At 52.6% G+C, this 21,985-nt stretch overlaps 1 protein-coding gene across 1 annotated transcript in view; it reads right to left on the bottom strand.

Annotated features, from left to right (window-relative positions):
• Positions 1-2,108: 2,108 nt before the first annotated feature.
• Positions 2,109-21,985, bottom strand: part of SHB (SH2 domain containing adaptor protein B) — a 99,893-nt gene continuing 80,016 nt past the window's right edge. The window contains exons 5-6 of the mRNA XM_080940063.1: positions 20,684-20,803; positions 2,109-2,862 (exon numbers count right to left, since the gene is read on the bottom strand). Coding sequence (XP_080796189.1) covers positions 2,679-2,862; positions 20,684-20,803 — 304 coding nt within the window. The 3' untranslated portion in view covers positions 2,109-2,678. The remainder of the gene's footprint in view (positions 2,863-20,683; positions 20,804-21,985) is intronic.

Below are 21,985 nucleotides of genomic sequence, written 5' to 3'. Positions count from 1 at the left end.
CCCCGTTAATTGGCAGCAAATTAAAAAAAAAAAAAAAAAAAAAAGCCAAAACAAAAACCAAATCAACCCTGAACGTGAGGGTGTCTGAGATGGAAAAGCCCTTTCAATTGTTAGATGTCCAAGAAAACATGAATACACGCCGGCAGAGGAAGCTGGCCACAGTTAGAGGAAAAGGGAGGGGTTCGTAAAATTAAGGGGAAAAAATTCTTTTTAGCATCTCCCATCCTGTAGGCTGGCTCCTTTTTTCATCTCAGCTCCTAAGGAAAGCGAGAGGCTGAGTCTGGGGGAAACTTCAAGAAGAAGGTGGAATTGGGAGGGAGGCCAGGAGTCACCTAACAGGGCACGGGCAGATGTAGAATCCCTTGCCCCGCCCACAGGGCCTCCAGGAAGGACCCTGTGGCTCAGCCCACTTCAGGAAATGATCTGGAGGCCCAGCTCTGAACTTGCCAATGTGAAGCAGCCACTAGGACGCCTGGGCCTGCCTCCCACATCCAGCCACCAGCAGACCCCAGGGTGCAGGCTCTGGCAGCTGCTTGTTCATTTTCTTCTTCCTCTATGAGGGGACATGGGTCACTTCAGGTGCATTTGGGAAAATGAAAATCAGGGAGAGACAGCTGCGGAGGCATCAGGTCAACTCCAGGCAACATGGCCGTCAGAGGGGGCTAGGGATACCGTGGCACAGCACAAGGGCTAGATGAGGCAGGAGGTGGGGCATACCGGGAAGGAAACAAACGGCTTGGCTGCAGAAATCAATGGCAGCTACCCAAAGGTGGCGTTTAGTTCTGGTCTGCTCCAACCAGAAAGGCAGCTTTGGCAAGTCAGGACCTGCTTCCGGCCTCTGCCTCTGAATGCTGGGCTTGCGTCCATTGCTGGAGATGACCAAACTGTCCTCCACTGTGCTCTGCCCACATGGACTAGGGACAATGGTCACTGACATCCCAGTCCATTCAGGTCATCTGGGTGGTTCTGACAGGAATTTGGGACAGGCATTAGAACCTTGCTGGAACCAGTTCCCTTGCACCTTGGTCAGCCAAGGGCAGCCATGCCTTTCCTGTTGCCCATGGACACAACAGAGCCAGATTTGATGGTCAGTCTTCAATGCCTTCCTGTATCTATCATCACCTAGGAGACACCTCCTGGGATGTCGGGGATGGTGCTTCCAGTGCAGCTTAACAATCGCAGGAAAGACGCATCAAGAATGTGACCATGAATATTGGGGTATATGAGAGTCTGAAGACAAGGGGAATGATCCAATTATCTCACAGGATGATGGTGTCATGGTGTACTATGGTATTACCCCACGGACTGAGGTCCCAGGATGAACACAGACGGTCACATGAGCAGGAACATTTACACATTTACCTCCTAACACCCACTGTGGACTGAACCCTCAACCGTGAGGAAATGAACTCTCCTCGATCCGTCTTGTCACAGAGAAAGGTAACCCACACACCAGGTCTGTATGTGTGAGTGCACACACAAACTTTCACCCATGGAGTGACCAAGAGGGTTCTATGTCCCCTGACCCATCAGGAACTCACTCCTCCCTGAACAAGGTGCCGGTGAGGTGAGGCCATTCAGAGCCAGTGGCATTAGCAGCCGTGTGACCTTGGGAGGCTACTTCCGCTCTCCCCACCTTAGACACCTTTCAAGGAAGTGCAACTGAAAATGGGGAGAAAACCCTTTGTAGATTCCTGGGCACTACACACCTAAGGGGTTAATTCAGATTTGCCCTTAGCTGCCGAGCGTAGGGGGGGAGCTCACGGCTGGAGTCTGAACACAGGCCTGGCTGCATTCTCATGCTGACTCACTCCTGTGGCCACACCGCTCCTCCTGCCTCCACAGTGACCTCCCAAGAGCTCAGAAAGTCGCCAAGGCCCGACTGTGGAGCTCTCTGCCCTCCTTCACAAGGCCTGCTGTACCAGCCAACAGGCCCAGGAAACATATCTTGCTTGGGAGTTAAGCCAGCAGGCCAGCATTTCCCTCTGCAGAGAACGCTTATATATGTGTGTGTGTGTTTGTGTGTGTGTGTGTGTGTGTGTGTGTATGTATGTATTTTTTAATTAAAAACAAACCCGGCTAATAATATATATTAAATGACTATTTTATTTACACACCCTATCATATTCATAAATAATTGCATCCTTTCTGTCAGCACATTGGTTCCTTGACATCTAACGATTACAGAGTGTACATCTAAAAGTAGATGGGGGCTTACTCCGGCTTATGACATGGTCTCTTGTGTACACTCTATGCACACCCAGTGACACAGACACAGACCAGAGGGGGTGGCTCCCAGCACCAATGGGAAAACCTTGCCCGTACACAGGTGAGTTCCTGACAACTGGAGAACAAAGAGAAACAGGCCTGGACTCCGCCCCGCCCACCTGCGCCTCGCCCATCTCTCGAGCAGCTCCACCTTTGTTCACCCTGGAAGGCATCTCTTTGGATTGCAAATACTTTAATTCACAGAAACTCGAGGGGGGTGGGGTAGGGGCTGGGGTGGTGTGGCAGCAGGCTGCCCCTCTTCATCCAGGCCTTCTCCAACCCTGTGAGTGGCGACAGCATTCTAAGACATGCAGTGGTGTGCTAGTACCGTCCACACGACACACACCAGACAGGGCTGGCAGCACAGAGTTGTCGGGGCCCTGCTGGTCAGCAGGGCGAGGCTGGTCTTTTCACAGAGTCCGCACAGCCACCGGGTAGAGGAGGGACAAGTGCTCCGCGCCTTTGATGGGAAGCTTCCTGGTGGTATAGTAGTGGATGACTTCAGGGACACTGTCGAAAGGGGGGCTGTTCTGACCCAGAACGTACTTTTCTTTGGTCTTGGCCAGTTTCATGTGCATGAAGCCCTGGTTGCTCCTGTGAACAAAACACAGAGGTCAGAGGATGTGCAGTGTGTAAGGAGAAAGAGGGACTGTCACTGTTGGGGCACTGCTTGCACTTGCTCCTGCTTCCGTGTGCATGTGCAGTCCCCAGGGGCAGCCCTGGCCACTGGGGCAAGGGTGAAAAGTCTCCCAGTGGTCTAGGACAAGGGGTCCTAGCCACACGTAGGAGCACTGTCCATTTTTGTATGTGACTGGGGTAAATCACTTTCCACACAAAAGCTGCTGAGAATTTCAGGGGTGGTGGTAGTGGTAAAAACCAGCCCTTCTTCCCGAAACATGGCAGGGTTCCAAGATGCTCCAAACTGACAGGTGGCCTTGGGCCAGTGTAGTAGGTAGCAACGACAGGCAATATTCTCTTAGAGGGTAACTCTGAGGGGAAAGGGCGGCCCAGCTAGGAATTTCCCAGCTTCCCTAGGTACAGTTGACAAGCTACAGTCAGTGGAATGTGGGTAGAATTGTGCTTGCTCTCCACCAAGCATGCCTCAGGCAGGTGCCCTTTGCCAGCAGTCTTCCAGGAACCCCAGGGGAGAGTTCCTTCCTTCATGATTGCAGTGTATGTGACAACTCTACAGGCACTCAACGTTCTAAGCTGAGGTGTCACGCGCCAACCCCACTGTCACACTCGGCTTCCCAAGAGTCTAAGCAAGAAGAGCAGGCCAGGTCTCTGTGCCCACTCTTCCCAGTTCCAGATCTGTCCAGGGACAACACCTTTGGCGAAACCTGAAGGAAAGGCAATGGCAGATCCCAATGGCTGGGAGCCGATGTGTCCGGGTCAGCATGGCACAGCTCCCATTTGTGGTGACAAGCTCCAGTCATTCTCTGGCTCACGAATGCCCCCACCACCCTACCTTTGTACAGGCTGCCTCTTGTTGACCTATCCAAAGCTCAGGTTTCGGAGTGAGAGTGTGCCACCGTCTCAGAGGCCATCCCTGGTAACGTGTGAACAGCCCTAGGGGCTCAGCAGCCATGGATACCTAGGGAAGCTGTGGTCTTCCTGAGCCCCAGTTCCTTTCCTGGCGTTTATGTTCCAATGGGGGTCTTAAATTTCACCTGTCCTCTGGGTGTAACAGTCCCTTCCAAAAACCAAGAGTTTTAAGGCTGTGATATTCTAATCACAGAGCCCGTTCAAGCTCTGCTCTGTAGCAAAGGACCGTTGCACCCCACAATCGCCTGTGTTGGGGGAGGAGCGCTTACTCAGGCACCTGCATGCCACACGGAAAACAAAACCCAGTGAGGCCAAGAGCTCACCCTCCGCATGATGCAGGGCCCACAAATACCACTCAGCTTGAGAAGGACCTGCATGTGACCCCAGAAGATGTCCAGGAAGCTTGCTCAGCCTGTCTGGGATGCTGAGCAGGGGATACAGGTGTGACTATGATGCCCCTCCTCCCATTATGTCTCAAGGGGGTCTGGGCAAGGCACTCACAAGGTTAAGGGTTACTATGAGAGTTCTACACTCAACTTTTGTGCCACCCAGTAGGCAGCAAAGGTGGGAATGGATCTAAGCCACAGGCAAAGGAGGGTGTGACTCTATTCCTAAGCAGTGGGCAGGGGAATCGCCACCTATACTTTCTATGGACACAGGGGACTGGAAGTTGCCACAACAATCAGTAGCAAGGTCTAATCCTCTCCTAGAACAGTCTTCTGAGCAGCAGTGCTCCACATGAAGCCAGGCAGGGAGCAGGGGCACTAAGATGCCAGATACACCTCTGTATGCAGAGCCTCCACACCCGACCAAGCACGTCATCACCAGGTGGAAGGCCAGACACAAACTGTCCCAGGAATGACCTGTTCCGACCAGTGAAGCCCTAGCCATGAAGACAGAATGGTAACCCATCCCAAGAGGTAGTCAGGGTGATCTTGAACTCACAGAGATCTGCCTGTTTTTTGCCTTCCTAGTGGTGGGATCAAAGGTGTGTGCCAAAATACCCAGCCTGGGCGGGATATTACTGCAGCAACTGAAATCAAGCTAGAATAGGAGGGAAGGTATTCAGAGACAGATGCATCAGACAAGGGTCTGCACAGGGAGGCGTGGCTGCTCCTAATGAGATGGTTTTGTAGTGAGAAATAGCCTGTGGCTGCTGCTGTATCTTCACCTCTGATACACTGGAGGAAACAGGTCAGAGGCACCCAGCAAAGGCGCTGCAGATGCTACCAGCGCTCTGTGCTATGTTCAGGGCCAGGTGGGTGGGCCTAGGCAGAGCCTGCTCTTATGTTCCTCAAGGCGTGGCGTAGCAGCAAGGATGCCACGGTGGTTCTGGGTCAGTACCTATCCCAGGGAGCCCTGATAGGCTCCTGCCAACGGTTTCTTTGTTGGCTCCATCTCCTTTGATAGGACATTTTGTGAGAGCAAAGTCACAATTAGGGGTGTCTCTGGCGGGTGACCTGTCTAATGAGTCTTGTAAGGCCCAGGGAGGCAGGGTGCTGGGGCTGTCAGGGCACTTAGAGCGCTCATTACCATCACAAAAAGCACCTCCTTGTCACTGCCCCCTGGATCAGCAAGCACGCCTGGTGTGTGCTGGCCTAATAACAGGCCCCACCTCGCCTCCTAATCATGAGCTTTAATAAAACATCACTCAGCCCACAGCTGCCCGCTGCTGAGCTAGGGTGCGAGGCCTCACCTCTCGCTTTTAGACCTAATTGCTTGATGCATATTTCATGAAGAATCTTGGGTAATAGTTATGTTAAATCGTTTCTTTTCATGATGAAATGACTTAAAAACACTAGCATATAATATTTATGTGGGATGGAGGAGGAAATAGCCCTCTGGGACGAGCATAGAGAGACCAGGAACCCGCACACGGGGAGTTTCTGCTTTGCCTTGACTGGAAAGGTGTTGAGGAGGCGCTTGCTTGAGCGATGGCTCATATCCTTCAGCTCTGGACCACCCATGGTCCCCATGGCAATCAGAATTCAGAATGCTAACATTTAAACCCCACCAGGCAGAGCTAAGCTGACATGATCAATATCACTTGCAGATGGGGAAACTGAGGCTCAGAAAACCATGTACCTTATTTCATGGGGAAAAATGGGGCCAGGATTTGGGCCTGAACCCTCCCTTTCTCTCTTCCTCCAGGGACATAGCCTAGGCTGGCCTCATACCTGCTGTATAGTCAAGGATGACCTTCAGCTCCTGCCACCTTTCAAGTGTTGGCATTAGGTGTCTTCAAACCTGTGTCTCTTGGACTCAGCAGCCTAAGCGCCCTTTTCAGCCCTTCCTCAGGCTACTGCTGCTGACCTCATCTTCTCTGATCAGTTTCCCAAGAGAGGGAACTCCCCTGCATTGTGAGACTCCAAGGCTGGTGACCTATCTGCTCACTGTGATGCCTCCTAGATGAACATACTCCCAGCTCCGGGCTCACAGCACCTGCCTAGCCTGTGTCCAGGGTACTCCCGGCTTGCCATCTTTTCCCAGAGGCTGCCTAGACAGGGTCTGCCTACAGCAGGGAATTGAGGTCCTCTGACTCCTCCCCAGCTGTAAGCTCTCAAGGGTAAGCTGGAGAGGGAGCCCAGAAAGGCTCCTGAGGGGAGGAGGGACCCCTGAGAGGAACAATCCTGCAGTCTGGGTATAAAGACCCATGTCTTTCAAACCATGGGGTTTTCTACAGCAGGTCAGACTCCTTCCTTGGAGTTCGGAATTCATGTGTGGGATCCCTGAGCTAGCCCCCTGCGTGGACTGCCATGCATGAACCACAAATATAACACCAGCTTTTGCTCCTATCTTCCTAAAGGGCCTAGGTTAAGCCTCAGCCACAGCACTCCTATCCTTGGGTCCCAAGGGGCTGCATTTCTTCTTAGGCTGTTTTTAAACACGTGATTCTGACCACAGAACCCAGATTGGGGGGGGGGGGATTATTAAGAAACAAAAGGAACAAGGCCATGCATTTTAAATGAACTCGACAACGGAGGGAGGTAGAGGACGCAGATCCCTGCCTGGACAGCAGAGCAAGGACTATGCTTCAAAGCCCGAGAGGACATAGGTTCAGCATGCAGGACATACCACCTGCCCCTGACAGACAGGGACATTTGTGCTGGCTTGATGAGAGGCCATCTTGCCTCTAACAGCAGTCTGCTTTATGACTCAGACCTCTGTTCCTCTCTCACCTCTCCAGCAAGGGCTTGCTATGTAGCCCAGGCTGGCTTTGAACTCATGATCCTCTCTGCCTCTCCAAGTGCTTGGATCCTACGGGGATAAACCCAGATGTCTCCACCTTGAGGAGCATCCTGCTAGGACGGCATCCTTCCGGGGAAATCTTCCTCACGTCAGCAGGATCACCAGTGTGGCTGCCCCGTAGGGCTTTATATACGCTCATAGCAATCAAGAGATGGGCCTCCCTAGTCAGCTCAAGCTACCTGCCTAAGTGAGACTGAAGGAGGGAGTTCTCTCTGCTGTGACCTTAGACTAAAGTGGCCTCTGTGACAAGATACTTGGACAGCATTCGGCAGATAAGGTCCCACGGTTTAGGAGAGCCTGGGAAGATCGGGACTGCTGTCCATCTATCACGATTGCAGGGGACCGGCAGTAGACACAGACTGCACAGATGTGAAAGGCAGGTATCGGAGTGAGGGAGAAGCCATTTGCTGGGTCACAGGGCAAGGACCCTGGAGCTCCCCAAGTGTTGCGGACAGAACAATCTCCTCCACTGTAGACTGTGCTCTCAAAGTACACAGTCAGGGGCCCAAGGCCCCTTCCAGCAGAAATGTCCTAAGAATCCAAAAAGGCACAACAGGTTGACAGAGTCTCAGGGTGAACGTCTGCACCCTACAACCTCCAAGGAGCCCTCACAGTGATAAACCAAAGCTTGTCCACGTGATGAACAATGTCTAAACGTAAGCCCTGCTGAGCCGAACAGCTTGATTTATAGACAAATAATTACACTCAGTAGACACCAGTAGGGATCAGGCTCACGGAGGCGCCTGGTGTTCCTCAAGTTCCGAGTGACAGCCCAGGGTGAAGGCTTTCTGTAAATCATGATGTATCGACTCAGAGCCATCTTCAGAGACAAATGGGCAGGTGGACACAGAGTAAAGGCTTGCTCTCACAGACCAACAGGAGGTACGGCAAAATGAGGCCACAAAGGGCGTTTTCTTAGGGAAAACGCTTGTATGAAGTGTCGTCCTACAAGCTGTTAATGACAAGACTCAGGCAGAAGGAGTCTCTCATTGGCTGACATATGTACACGGTGGTGGACATGCTTTGGTGGTGTTTCTCCTTCAGGGCAATGTCTCCATCTATCCTGATTCAAGGGGGAAACACATGACCCTGCAGGAGGGCCACCTGCCAAGGCCACAGGATGGCCTTCCTCTGTCCTCAGGCTTCAAGGTCCCCTCTGCAAAAGGTGGCGATCCTTCCACTGATGGAATTTTAATTTTTCCAAATCCCATTTTTAATGATGGTTCTTAAATGCTTTAACCTCCCTTGTAGCTCACTATCCATCAGAGGCAGTGGGAAAGAAAGGATACGAGGGGACGGGGGGGGGGGGGGGGGGGGGACCTGTGTAGAAGGTTCTTTGGAGCAATTCTGGACAACTCCCGTGTGTGTTGTTTGGAAACTGCCAGCTCACTCACAAACACTTCACAGACACACCAGCAGTGCAGTCCGGTAGAGCTGGGTTAGCAACAGTGGTGCCACAACCTAACAGAGACAGCCGGGCCCCAGCCTTGGCTCGAGTCAGCAGGGACGCCAGGAGAAGTTCTTGGCAGCGCCTCTCAAAGGGGAGCGAAGATTGGAGAAGACTGGAGACCCACGGGCGTCGCACAGAAGCTGTACCAGCCACTGAGCTCTGCCGCTCCTGGAGCCCTATTTATACCCGCCAAACACCACGTGCCCTCCACGTGCCCGGCCTCAGCTCGTGCGTCCAATCAGCCTGAGTCCTCGGAATCAGCGACAAACTGCAGCCCACCACCTGAAGTTCTTTGGTGCGTTTCTCTCTGTGGTGTCCCGATAAATTTAACTCAGGTACCCAATGCAAGGTGGACCAAATAATACATGTGTCATTAGCAAAGAACCTTTTGTCTTGTGTCCTTGCACATGCTTGCTTTAGCAGAACATCTTCTCTCCTGTGTCTGCTTCACTGAGACGTCAGGGTCTGCCTGAGCTTTTCACACCCATGTCTACTTTAACGAAATGTCCCTTCACGTGTTTGCCCCAGTCAAACTTTCCAAAAAACCGTTATGTGTCCACTTTGCACTGATGCTCTCAGGCCAGACGCCGCTACACAGGTTGGGCAGGGGAGCATGGGGACAACTCTGTCAAGCATTGTGGCTCTCTGGGCTTGGAGAGACAGACACAACCTAAGCCTAGATAGGCCAAACAGGACGGACAGAATCCATTCAGGACAAAAGGACAGGTCTCTCCCAGCCCACAGTGTTCCTGGGAGATTGAGGCTCTCGACTACGCCCGTACCTTCCCCTGAGAAGGATCCGACAATGTCTGGAGAGTCCAGCGCTTAGCATCTAGTGAGGAGCCAAGGATTCTAGTCACACAAAACAACCCCTTAGTCTATGACGTTGATAGTGTCAGGGTAAAGCCACACTCTTTAGTCACCCATACAGGGGTCACACCTAGCTGGCCTCCCATCTGGCTCCTTGGTAAAGGCTCAAGACATGACAGAGGACCTGCCAAACAGCTTGCTTCCCAAGGCTTCTAGGCTACTCTCAAGAACCAATCCTGGCACCTGTCCCTCCTATTTCCATTACCAAATTTCAGGGATGATATTTCACAGGAGGGGGAACATTTCTGGGTCTGAGACCTATATACATGAGAGACAAGAACAGACACAACCCAGGTCACAAGGCCAGCCAGCCCTGCGTCTGAGACCCATGCTGCCCCTCTGAGGAATACTCTGTTTACTCTCACGTGAGCAAAGAGATTCTCATTGCCTGTTGTAAAGGCTGTCCTGAGCTCTAGAGGTCTGGGCTGGCAAAGAAGGGCAGGCGGGCTCTCTTCTGGTGCAAATGCAGGACCCAGGGCTGGGTCCCCAATATGGGCCTCACTTCCCCTGCTGGGCAGAAACTGCCACACAACTGCTGTCCGTCTGGTCTGTCTGCTGGCTCCAGTCTATATGGGCCCAGAACCAGCACGTACCCCAAGCCTGTCTGGTCTATTGTTCATGGACAAATTGGCAACCTCAAACCCACAATGGCCAAACTACCCTCTGGCTACAGCCTTCCCGGTTACGCTGGGTGCTGGCCCCAGCTCTGTTGCTAAGCATCACTGGGCAGAGCAGGTGATACTGGCAGGGTGTTTATGGGCCCGAGAAACACTTCCCCTCATCCAGTCCTGTTTGATGACACTGGGAAGGCACAGGGTGGTGCAGACCTGGAATTGTAGATGTTTGGTAGGTAGGACAGAACTGCAAACTCAAGGACAGCCTGGGCCACTCTTCACTTCAAGAGCCTGCTTGAAAATAAACCAGAAGGGTATAGTTCAGAGTGGGGCATCTGCCCAGCATGCTTGAGGTCCAAGGTTCAGCGGGCACACCCTACGCTGCAAAAACAAAATCTTCCGCTTCGGTGTGAGGGATCCACGTGGGAACGGGAGGAGGGGAAGTAGGGAATGCTGGGAAATCCTGGATCCCAACAGTTGGGAGGCAGGAAGATCAAGAGCTTGAGGCTACCTGGGCTACCCAGGCCACCTGAGATCCTGTTTCTAAAAGCCAAAATCATAATTAATTAATACAGTTATCAGTAAACATGACCTCTAGTAGGTGCTGAGTGTTTTCTGGAGTACTGCTGTATTCAGAGCTTCTGGGATCGAAGCCATCAAAGAGTTGAAGACAGTGGCAGGAGCTGAATCTCTCCACTAAAACCGTCATCTGCCCAGTGGTAATGACCTATGACTTATGACCTGTGACCTAGCCCTGTGAGACCAAGTAAGCAGCAAAGTAGGGGAGGGAGCAGCCACTTTCCCACACTGTCTGGAGTCGGGTCAGGTTGGGCTTGGCAGCCCTCAAAGCCACCAGGAAGTTCAAAGGCACATGGTAGACTGACAATAGAACAGACACATGAACAACAGTGACCCCCAGAGGGAAAAAATCCCAGCTGTCTTCAGGAAGCAGACAGCAGTCCCTCTGAGCCCAGTGTTGAGAGTTCATGGTCCTGGCCTGCTCTGTTCTCTCATACCTGTTTCCCAATCTATACAATGAGACAGGAGACGAGATGTCTCCTACAGGAGGTCCTACATACACAAATGTATGGGGGCTGGAGAGATGGCTCAGTGGTTAAGAATGCCGACTGCTCTTCCAGAGGTCCTGAGTTCAAATCCCAACAACCACATGGTGGCTCACAACCATCTATAATGGGATCCGATGCCCTCTTCTGGTGTGTCTGAAGACAACTACAGTATACTCACATACATAAAACAAACAAACAAACAAACAAACAAACAAATAAATAAATAAATAAGGGTTGAAGAGATGGCTCAGCAGTTAAGAGCACTGACTGTTCTTCCAGAGATCCTGAGTTCAAATCCCAGCAACCACATGGCGGCTCACAACCATCTGTAATGAGATCTGATGCCCTCTTCTGGTGTGTCTGAAGAGAACAACACTGTACTCACACAAAATTAAAAAAAAAAATCTTAAAAAATATATATTTTAAAAAGCCCAAATGTATGATCAAACACATAGTCCCAGGAGCATTTCTTAGGGTGGGACCCTGAAGACATTTCCCAGGCTTGCAGCTCTGGGCCTCTTTGGGCCAGGATCTGCCTTTAGTGTGTTTCTCAGCTTTGCAATGGGACGTCTATCCCCACTTTAAGCTGAAACATCCTTTTACACCCACTGGAGGCAGCTCCAGGCTCTGGTTCTAGCAGGCCTTGGGCATTCTACCTACCTGGGAAGAAGCACAGGAGCGGACTCCTCTCCAGCTGTCCTTAGAGGGCACAATGGCCTCCCCTCACAGAAGTCACTCCATGTTTACAACCCAGTTGGCTTGCCTGGTGTCCCTGGTGGGCTTGCCCAGTTAGGCCCCTGGTCCTGACTCCATCATTAATGGTGGGTGCCTGCTGACCTCCTGAGGGCATCTCTCTCCTCAGTCTCACAGGACAGGATTCTACTGACCCCCACAGCCACTAGGTGCCGAGATTTCTCGCCTCCCAACCCAAACTGAAGGACGTATGTTAAAGACTGCTAACAAGCAAAAGCCACAGCTTAGGCCACACTCAAAAGATTGACAAACTACTCCAGAAGGCTACAGTCCCTTCTCAGTTTTCTTGGCTTTGGAGGGTAAAACTGCTCATGTTGGACATTCATTCTGGCAGCTATCTGACAACCTCTTTCCACAAGGTAGAGAACTTTCTCAAAATTAAATCCCTAGCTCTCTGCTCCCTAATGGAATTGATTTCTGCCTTGATACACAACAAAGCCTCCATTTTATTATTTGGCCAGGGTTTGGCCACATTAATTATGTTTCTTTTCCCCCAGCCTGGCTGCAAGTAATTAGTTACAGTTGCTCACCGTCAGAACCGACTGGCTGCCTGTTAAAACTGCCAACCCCACAGAGTCAAGCCTGGATGGTGTTTTGGGTTTGGAACCGTTCAGGACAGAAAAGATTACCCCCACAGCCTGAAAATCGGAACTCAGAAGGGGTCTGCTGCTCTGTGGAGGTAGAACACGCTAGAAGCTCAGATCAACTCCAGGTTTGAGTGTCAGTCAGAACTCATGCACCATCAAGCTTGTAATCACGGTCGCTGGCACCATTCCACCTCCCTCAGAGGACACTGGACACGGCCTGTTCGGGTTGATTCCCAACTCCAGCGACCAGGCACTGCACAAGGCTCCGAGGAACACGGCAGGCACGTCACTTCATGGGAGGCTGTGTCTAGCACATCGTTTGCTCTTTGGCAAGCTGAGATGTGGTGAGTGTGCAAAGGATGCAGGGCCCTGAGCGCTGGCGGCCGGCACAGCTGCAGCTGAATAACCCGACTTTCCTGAGCCGCTGACAGGAAAGGCAACGTGGGGGTGATGCGGGAAACGGCTACCACTGGGCGGGAGCACCAACTGCATATTTTTTTCCTTTCAAATCTGTTATGGTTCGAGTCTGAAATTTGTCTCTCCCACAGGTGCATGTTTTGAACACTTGTTCCCCAGCTGCATTGGAATGCTATGAAAAAAAAATTTGTGTGTGTGTGAGTGTGAGAGAGAGACCGTGTGTGCGTGTGTGCGAGTGTGCACTCGCACTGAGCTGGAGAGGGAGGTCACTGGAGTCAGTATTACTTGGAGATGTGGGCGGCCTCCACCGCACTCTCCCACCACAGCTGCTCTCCACCATCCATCCCACAAGGCTCCGTCCACCTGCAGAAAGCCCCCTAATGCCCCACCAGAATCCCCCCTCTTCTGCCTGTTCATTTGCACCTCTACCCCAAGCATCTGGGCTGAGAATGTAGCACAAACCCCACACTTGGAGGCCATCAGCCACACGAGGATTTTCAAAAGGAAAACTTTCAAAAGGGGTGGAGAAGAAAACATACCCTATTAGAGGCATTTTTAATAAGTCAGCTTCGCCAAACCCAACTGACTCTGCTAGTCCTCTAGGGTGAAGTCATCTTAGAAAGAAATTGGGGAAACAAGCACAGGCTTATTAAAAGCGGCAAATGCTTTTTTGGGGAGGCAGGGGGAGAGGACTGCTCACTGGGGGGCCCTACCTGGACATGAGGAAGTTTGAGGGGAAGCGCCAGACGTGCATGCCAGGGACCCCACCTCACTCACACACAAAGCTGAATGGAGCCATGGCAGCAAAGACGAGGGCCGTAAAACCTCCTGTGTGATTTTATAAATCTGCCTCAAACACTAAGAACGTTTATGAGGAAAACAGGAGAAGGAAACACAGCGCTGGTGAGGCTCGGAAGGGCCGTAACCTTGCAGAGTTGGGAGGTGGGACAGGACCATGGCAAGCTGCTGGCAGAGTCTACGCATCTCCCGACTCTGCTCTGACTGACAGGGGCCCAGGGAACAGTTAAACGCTGTCTATAACCTGGGGTCTGACTGTAAGCAACTGTGGCTTTGAGATCCACCAGATGCCTTGAGTTCGGGCTGATGGGGTTTGCTGTGGGAGCTCTGAATCGATTACCACAGTGTGAGAGAAACAAATCCCTCCACCATACACCCCTTGCTGAGCTCAGTACCCAGGCTGCCGTGACCCCATGCATCTGTGCAGCCTCTCCATGTCACAGGTGAGTGCATATGTCCTTATGCGAGGACTCAGAGCACAAAGGTGGGAAGCTGCTAGGGGGAGGGGTGCCTGATCTTCTGGCTCCAAGGCAGACAGGCTCTGCAGCTAGCTAGCATCCTATGGGATCTCCCTGAAGGCCCCAAGCAACCATTTCCTGGATGGCTCTGGCAAAATTTCATTAAATACATTATGTTAACAAACTGGTATGAGGGTGATTAGAAAGAGATGTTCTGGTTTGAAGAGATCAGCCAGCGCCTCCAAAGGGAAGTGTCCAGGCCATGGGCTCTTCTTGGTGACGAATGGGCGGTAGGAACGCCTCCCCTGGTGGCTGAGCCACACAGGCAGATGAAGCAGGCTGATAGGAGATAATTAAAAGCCTGTTGGAAATGTAATCAGGGTGGGTCAGATGCTGGAGAGGACCTGGGAGGAACAAAGGAAGGATGGCCGGCTGGGAGGAGACAGTCATCACCTCCTGGTACAGACCGTGGAGACTGAGAGTTCGAGGCAGAATCAGCAGAGTGCACACGTGTGTGTGTGTGTGTGTGTGTGTGTGTGTGTGTGTGTGTGTGTAGAACAGAGCCGGGGTCAGGCAGAATGCCTTGCCTGCCCCTAGTTACACAGCCTAGCAGAACAGGTTCCTAGCGAAGCGTGGCTTCCTCCACCATAGGGAACAAGGGAGGTTGCATTTCCCCACTGGTGATTAGGACTGGACTCAGAATGAAGCCAAAACCCCCCATGGGTTAAGAGCCAGACAGAGGAGCCCTGTTTTCAGGCCCTACCTTAAGTGCTAGACCCTTTATGTCTTCAGGCTTTTGACATGTCACAACTGCCCAGAAAAAGCTTCCGGAAGACGCTGACCTAAGTCCTGCCAGAAACATCTGGAGCAGTCCTGGTGGTAAGGAAGGGGGTGCCTTCTGCTCAGATGGAACCCACAGGGCAGAAAGGATGCCGGGCTGCATTAAAATCTGAGTTTCACTCGAGGTTTGGTGTCACATGACCTCTGCTAGCTGCAAGAATGAAAGCTTTCTGGTGGCAGTGACAGAGGGGAGAGCTATACTTTAAGTACCCACCCCTCCCTAGTGTCCCCAGTGTCCCACCTCATGATGCGATTTCAGGAACCCAGACCCATTTAATGCTAAACACTTCCCACCTGCTTCGCTGGGGAACTCAAACCTTGGTCTGTCTGACTCTCTTCCCAAAGAGCTAGGACCGCTGCGGCCATCTACCCAGGGGTAGTGCAGGATTTGAACCTGTTGTTCACTGTTGACATACAGGCTCTGGGGCTGGAAGGTGGCAGGCAGAATGCTGAGGGCAGGGGACACTAGGAAGCAATCACTGTGCTTGAGTTGGACATTGCACACAAACTGCCTTCCTTGGAAGGTTTGCCCTTACTAGGGCTCATCACACGCTCAGAGACCTGTTAGGGACCGGAGATGGAAAGCCGAGATGAAGTTACTCTAGGGGACTATGAAGGGAGTTCATCAGCTGCTGGGGAGCCCTGCTGAACAGTGAAAACTTCTAACGCCTGGATTTGGGGCCCAGAGGACTGAAGCCCGGGGTCTGCACAAACTAGGTAGGTCCCACACCTCTGGTGTCGGCTCCACAGGAGGCAGTGAAATCTGTGCTCCCCACTGTTGGATGCGGGGCCTCACCCCCTCCCTTCCTTCCTCGCAAACATTTATTATTTCTTGCTCCTGGCTGTCAGCAGCAACAAACTAAGATTAATCACTCGCTCGCCTGGCTGGTCTCAGACATGCCTACTGTTTGAAAACTCTCTCCTTCACCGTACAAATCAATGAGGGAAGAGAAGAAAAAAATTACCCCTAACTGAAATACATCTCCTAGGCTCTTCCTGGCCCACAACAGCCACCAACCCTCCTCTACAGCCCAGGGGGGATCTACTGGTTGAAGCTGGGCATCTAACAGTTGGCACAATCCACTGCTCCAGGCAAGGCAAAGGGATGTCCCTAAGCAAGTGGAGGCCCTTCTTCATAAACTGTCCACCCCTACTGTAGGCCACAAAGCTGGAAGCAGGTGTAGTGACCAAACCTTCCTCTCATTTGTCTGCGGTGTGGGAACTGAACAAGACCTTCGAGTTTGCCGCCCAGTGCTATGCCCGCCCCCTCCGAGTCTTAAGGATGCGACCATGGGTGACACACCTCTGGTTGAGCTCTAAGCCCAGGGTGTCCTCATGCTTCCTCCAACCCTTTCACAGCAGGTCCCCTACCAGAGCCCAACCAGGGCCGACTCAGATGACACAGGGAGCCCAGAGCTATGGCCTTTCCCTTTGGCAATACTTGTGTCTCTAGTTCACTGATGATTTCAGAATGAGGTTCAGAGATCGTCTCTGTACCAGTGCACACCCTGCAGAGACTCCTCAGTTCTCTGAGATAAAGTCCCACCCCTTAGTCAGGTGACCCGGGAGGTGTCACTCCTGGGCACGGCTCATTGTGGGGTTTGTTCTTCTAAGCATGCTTTGTGCCTGTTCCCCCACTACTGCCCACCCTTTAAGGCCTATGGTCCTTCAAATCTCTCTCTGGTCCCTTCCCTCATGTGAGGCCCAGGGCACTTCTAACCTGTAAGCTCTAACACCTTTAGTGTATCTGCCAGGCTGGGAGGTCCTGCAGGGACGGAGCTCAAGACGTGAGAGGGTCCACACAGGACAAAGCCTGCAGGCTGAGGAAGGCATCTAATACTCAGGCTGGAGTTGGAGGCACAATAGAAACAGGGCAATCCATCTCTGGGGACTTAAAAACCCAAAGCTTATCCTGTGAGGGCTCTAAGGAGCCACTTGCCCCTGTGTATAAGAAGAAGTGGGACTGGGTGTACAACCTATCCCAGGCCCCACAGGAATGGTGTCTAACCTCTGTCCCCAGTAGGACTCACCATACCTCTACTGCCCCAGTAGACTCATCCCATCCCCAGAACCAAACCATGCTAAAACCCAGAGAGCCCTCCGCTGCCGAAAGTACTTAAAGAATCCTATTGAGACTGCTCCTTACCCGTCATCCCTTCTCCCAGGCCTAGAGAAAGCAGAGGGCACCAGCTTTTGGTATTTTCTCACCAACGCCAGAGGCTCAACCTTTGCCTGCGTGGCTGGAGACCCTGCACAGCCAGGCCCAGTGGTAGGCAGAAGGCTGGCTAGTACATGTCGTCATGCTAATGGTGGCAAGAGAGACAACCACAGCAAGCCGCTGTGAACAACAATAAGGCCATTTGTACGCTAGCTCTGACTAGCTTCAAGGGTGGATGTCGACCATGCTGGGGAAGTCACAATACAGGTGAATGTGACTGAGGATGACACATAGACACTGACTTGGGTCACCAAAGACACAGGGAGCTGGAGGGGGCAGTGTGGCCAGATCAAGCAAGTCACTGGCTCCATTGTCGGTGGCCAAATATACCAGGGTTATGTCCACTGTGAGTCTCTACTGGGGCTGCTTCCTCACTTACATAAGTCCTCAATGTCATCTCCACAACTGGTATTCTAAGCCCTCTGATCAGGAAGTGTGCTTGTACCATAGCGCTGCTGGAGGATGAAAAAACAGAACTCCAAGAGGGACCTGTTGGCCAGTGGCCTTGTCACAACACCTCGTACCTGCCTGGCTTTACCGTCTACTGATGTCCTTGCTCCCTGGGGAATACTAGGTTGTCTTAAGAGTCATGTGCAGCTATTGGCCCTTGATGATAGTGACCACCCTATAGGTTGCCTCTGGGTACCCAAGGCCCTTTTGTGCCATCCTGAAAGCAGCAAGGTCGTCAGAACGAGCAGGGCTGTGAGCCTGTGCAGCCGGACCTGGCTCTCTCTCTCTAGAGCCCAGCCCCAGGTACAGAGGGCCCGTCTCAGGGGGTAGACAGGCCTCCCCAAGCACACCTATCCCATAGACTCGTCTCACAGAAGGATCCAAGGCCAACATGAAAATGGCCAGAGGCTGAGAAGCAGCATAGCTGGGGTTCCAATGTCAGCTCCTAGCCCGAGGATGTGAGAAACCACACACTGCACACAGGAGAGCAAAGGTGGTTCTTTCCTGGGCAGCAGTGCTCACAGTACCAGGGCTGTTCTGCTTGTGGGCAAGGGTCCCAGAGCATGGTTGTTCTGGAAAGCACCTCCTTTCTTCAAGGAAAGGCTGCCTAGGTGAGCACACCCCTGACCATCAGGGGTGGATTTAAACAAACATACATCCAGCCCCTCAGATCCAGTTCCTCGTGCTAGAACAGTCCTGTGTGATTAGATCAGATAGGGCAGGTATGACAAACCAGACCTCTGCTGGGCAAGTGCAGTTCACATACCCAGAGAACAGACACCAGCACTAAGTGGGGCTGAATCCACAGACAGGGACAAACGCTGATGTACCCAGAAAAGGGAAGGGACTTGCTAAGTTAAGCTGTACAGTGAGCAGTGTGTAGAAGGGCAGGGCAGCCCCTACAGTCTTAGACAAAGTCTCATGACATACCCCAGCTGGCCTACAAACTGCTGCAGAGACCAGGCCGGCCTCAAACTCACGAGATGCACTTGCCTCTGCCTCCCAAGTGCAGGGATTAAGAGGAGTGTGCCGCCATACCTGGTCAGGGCAACAGGTTTCTTAACTGAACTACAAGCAATCTTCAAGGTCACTGGCAGGAAGCAGGGACAGGGTGGGAACTACATTAGGTCACATGGGCAAGGATCTGACTGGACCGGATGCTTGTTGCTTAGGAACAGACCATCATCCCAGTGCACAGATAAAGACAGGGAGGCTCAAGAGCTGTGAAGGTCACAAGCCAGGGAGGGAGGTGGGCTCCCACTGGCTACCACAACACCTAGACCACCTGAATAATAAGGCTATCACCACAAAAGCAGAACCAAGGTTCTGCCTCCCCAGGGGCCCCAACCCAAGGAATCCACAGGGCAGGGATAAAGGGGCTAAGCGCCTGGGCTCTGGCACCCACCTGTAACTTGATTTCTATGCATATTGGGTAATGAGAAGACAGGGGTGGAAACCTGATGACCCTGGATTCACCCGGTCAGTTCTCCAGCACTTGGCTGCAGACTCCTTCAGTTCTGGTACATCACGGGTTCTCAGTAGACAGTTTTCCAGAGGCACAGCTGTGGTGAAGTCCCCAAGGGTCCCAGCACCCAGGAGACTGCCTGGCTTAGGGGAAGGCATGTTTCCATGCAGTAAGCCTGTAGAGAGGTACCTGACAAGGCCCCGCCCTGGTACGCATGGCTTCTGCTCCTCCTCCTGTTGAACATCGAACCAGGTCTTTTGCAGTGGCCTTTCCATAGTTCCCAAACAATGGAGGATCTAGGAGCAATAGTATCCCCAAGGAACCGAGAAAGATAGAGCGGAGGGAGAAACCAGCACCCACAGTGCCCTTGATTGGCAGCAGGCTGTCTGGGACTTGGTGGGGGAGGGGAGAGAAGGCTGGCCACGTGCCAGCATGGGTGCAAGGTTTGCTGAAAGAAGTGCAGCCAAGCCTACCCTCCCTGTGAGCCCCTGGCAGTGACTAGGGCAGAGGGGAGGCAAGGTGGCAGGCTCCGCTCCTGCCCAGTATATCTGGATGTAGGACGGGGTCCACACCTCAACTCTATCACTGATTCTGTGCCCTCTCTTCCGAGCCTCAGTTCTCCTATCTCTACAATGGATTCTGGAGCATTTCTTGGATCCCATATAGCAACAGCGCTGAACAATGGGACACTCCAGCAGGAGAGGAACAAATCCAAGCCTCTTATTTCTAAACCTGTTCATTTTAACAGCTCGTGGATCAGAAGGACCTGACCAGCCGCAAAGCAGCCACAACAGTGGAGGGTTCTTTCTGGTTCATAGTATTCCCTCCTAAACTCTGTAGAGTGTATGTGTGATGGTTTGTATATGCTCGGCCCAGAGTGGCACTATTAGGAGGTGTGGCCTTGTTGGAGTAGGCGTGTGTGTCACTGTGTGTGTAAGCTCTAAAACCTCCATCCTAGCTGCATGGAAGCCAGTATTCTGCTAGCAGCCTTCTGATGAAGACATAGAATCCTCAGCTCCTCCTGCACCATGCCTGCCTGGATGCTGCTGTGCCCCCACCTTGATGCTAATGGACTGAACCTCTGAACTGTAAGCCAGCCCCAATTAAATGCTGTCCGTGTAAGACTTGCCTTGGTCATGGTGTCTGGTCACAGCAGTAACACCCTAACTAAGACAATATGAAAAGAATAGTCTAGAAGACAAGGGGAATAGGAAAGGGCTCTCACAACAGCTGCACAGCACCATGAAGGTCAGACAAATGGTCATCCATCTTCCTGCTCTCTGTGAGCCTCAGTTTCCCAGTCTATAGAGTGGGACAACGCATTCCTCAAAGGACTGGTGTGAAGCTGATGCTGGGCAAGACACGCTAAGAGCCAGGCACAAGCCCAGGCTCGCCGAACAGGAGGGTTTTTCCTGACTAGTGGCTGTGCTTGTGAGGATAAGCATTTCCTCCCTGGGAGAGCGGCCACGGAAACCACACTTCTCTGTGTTCCCAGAATGAGACCAAATTAAAAACCGAGGCTTGAAACCTGGTAGGGACAAGTTTCTTGGGGAAACTGAGGGTAGCCCTTCTGTGGAGACTCAGGCAGCACGCTCCACTGTGCTGGGGGCAGGCAGAGGATGTACAGTACTCACTTCAGGGAGAGGGAGTAGTCATGTTTGCTGGTCTGGCTGTTCCGGACAAGGTAGCTGCACTCCTTACAGAGTCTCAGCAGGTTCTCAGCATCACTTCTGCTGATGGCTCCATGATACCATCTGGGAGAAGAACAAGGGTGTAGTCAGAGACGGGTGGGGACAGGACCCCTAGAGTGACCTCTGAGGAGCCTCGGTGCCCCTCATGGGGCAGCTGCTGGCTCCAGTCTCCTGTGAGGAGGGTTCAACAGCTGCTCTGCCGGTGTTTGCCGCATGTCAGACTCTGATGGAAGCCCCTGGGTCCCTTCCCACGAAGGCTCATCAAGTTTGCCCTGTGGTGACAGGTGCTGAGGGAGATGAAAGTGAAGCCAGGCCACATGGCTGGGGCTATTTTAGGCATGGTGACCAGGAAAGTGTGTGGACCTAAGACGGAGGGAAAAAGAAGGTACAAAGAACAGCAGCTAGAAAGTGTGAGACTAGTCGGGAAAGGGGCACAGGCTGGAAAGTAGTAGAGATGGCAGGAGAGGGGACAAGAGCAGGTAGCACGGCCCAGAGGCTCCTGAGCATATCTCTCAATGAAATGGGGTCCCAGACCGTGCTGACAGGAGCCTAACATAGGCGGGGCACAGGGCAGCTCTCTAACCCGAACCAGGGTGGCTGGAACCTACTCCTGCCAAATGGTCCTGGCACTAGCTGGGCACCTGAGAGTCACAGCATCCCATCTCTGGATACTACGTGAGCCAGAGAGGAGGGAGGGGGACCGTGTGGTGCAGAGGGCGTACGGCCCCACTGGCCATGGGATGAGATGAAAACCGTGCTCCTGTGACTGAGAAAGCTGGAGACAAAGTCTCAGTGGAAAAGCAAATTCCTGTCAAAAGAGGCCTTTGTGTCTGTGCAGGAAAGGGACACTGCAGCGGGGCACATGTGTAGGATGCCAGGTGTGTGACTGTGAATGGGGGTGGGGTGGGTGGGGGTAGAGCATGGGACACAGGGACACAGACAAGCTGACAAAATCGTTTTATTAAGAACACAATTTCCAGCCAGCTGACACTGAACGGTCCTCAGGGAAGGGTAGGAGAGAGTCTCTAGGGAAGTGCTGCCCATTGTCTGCCCACCCTGAATACAGGGGCTGGAAAAGAGACAGCGTAGGGCCTCTAAGGGCCTCGCTAAGCGTGCCCTCCCCGGTGGCAAACAATTTAGGCTGCCAGGTCCTTTCCTGGCTACTTCATGATGAAGGAAGAGAGGCGCCCGGAGTGGAGAATCAAAAACTGAGGGGCAAAGGGCACGGGATCAGGAGCTGGGAGG

The sequence above is a fragment of the Micromys minutus genome (assembly GCF_963924665.1).
Source record: "Micromys minutus genome assembly, chromosome: 28".
NCBI lineage: Eukaryota > Metazoa > Chordata > Mammalia > Rodentia > Muridae > Micromys > Micromys minutus.
Note: the sequence above shows the minus strand (reverse complement) of the source record. Positions and strands in the feature narration are given on the sequence as shown.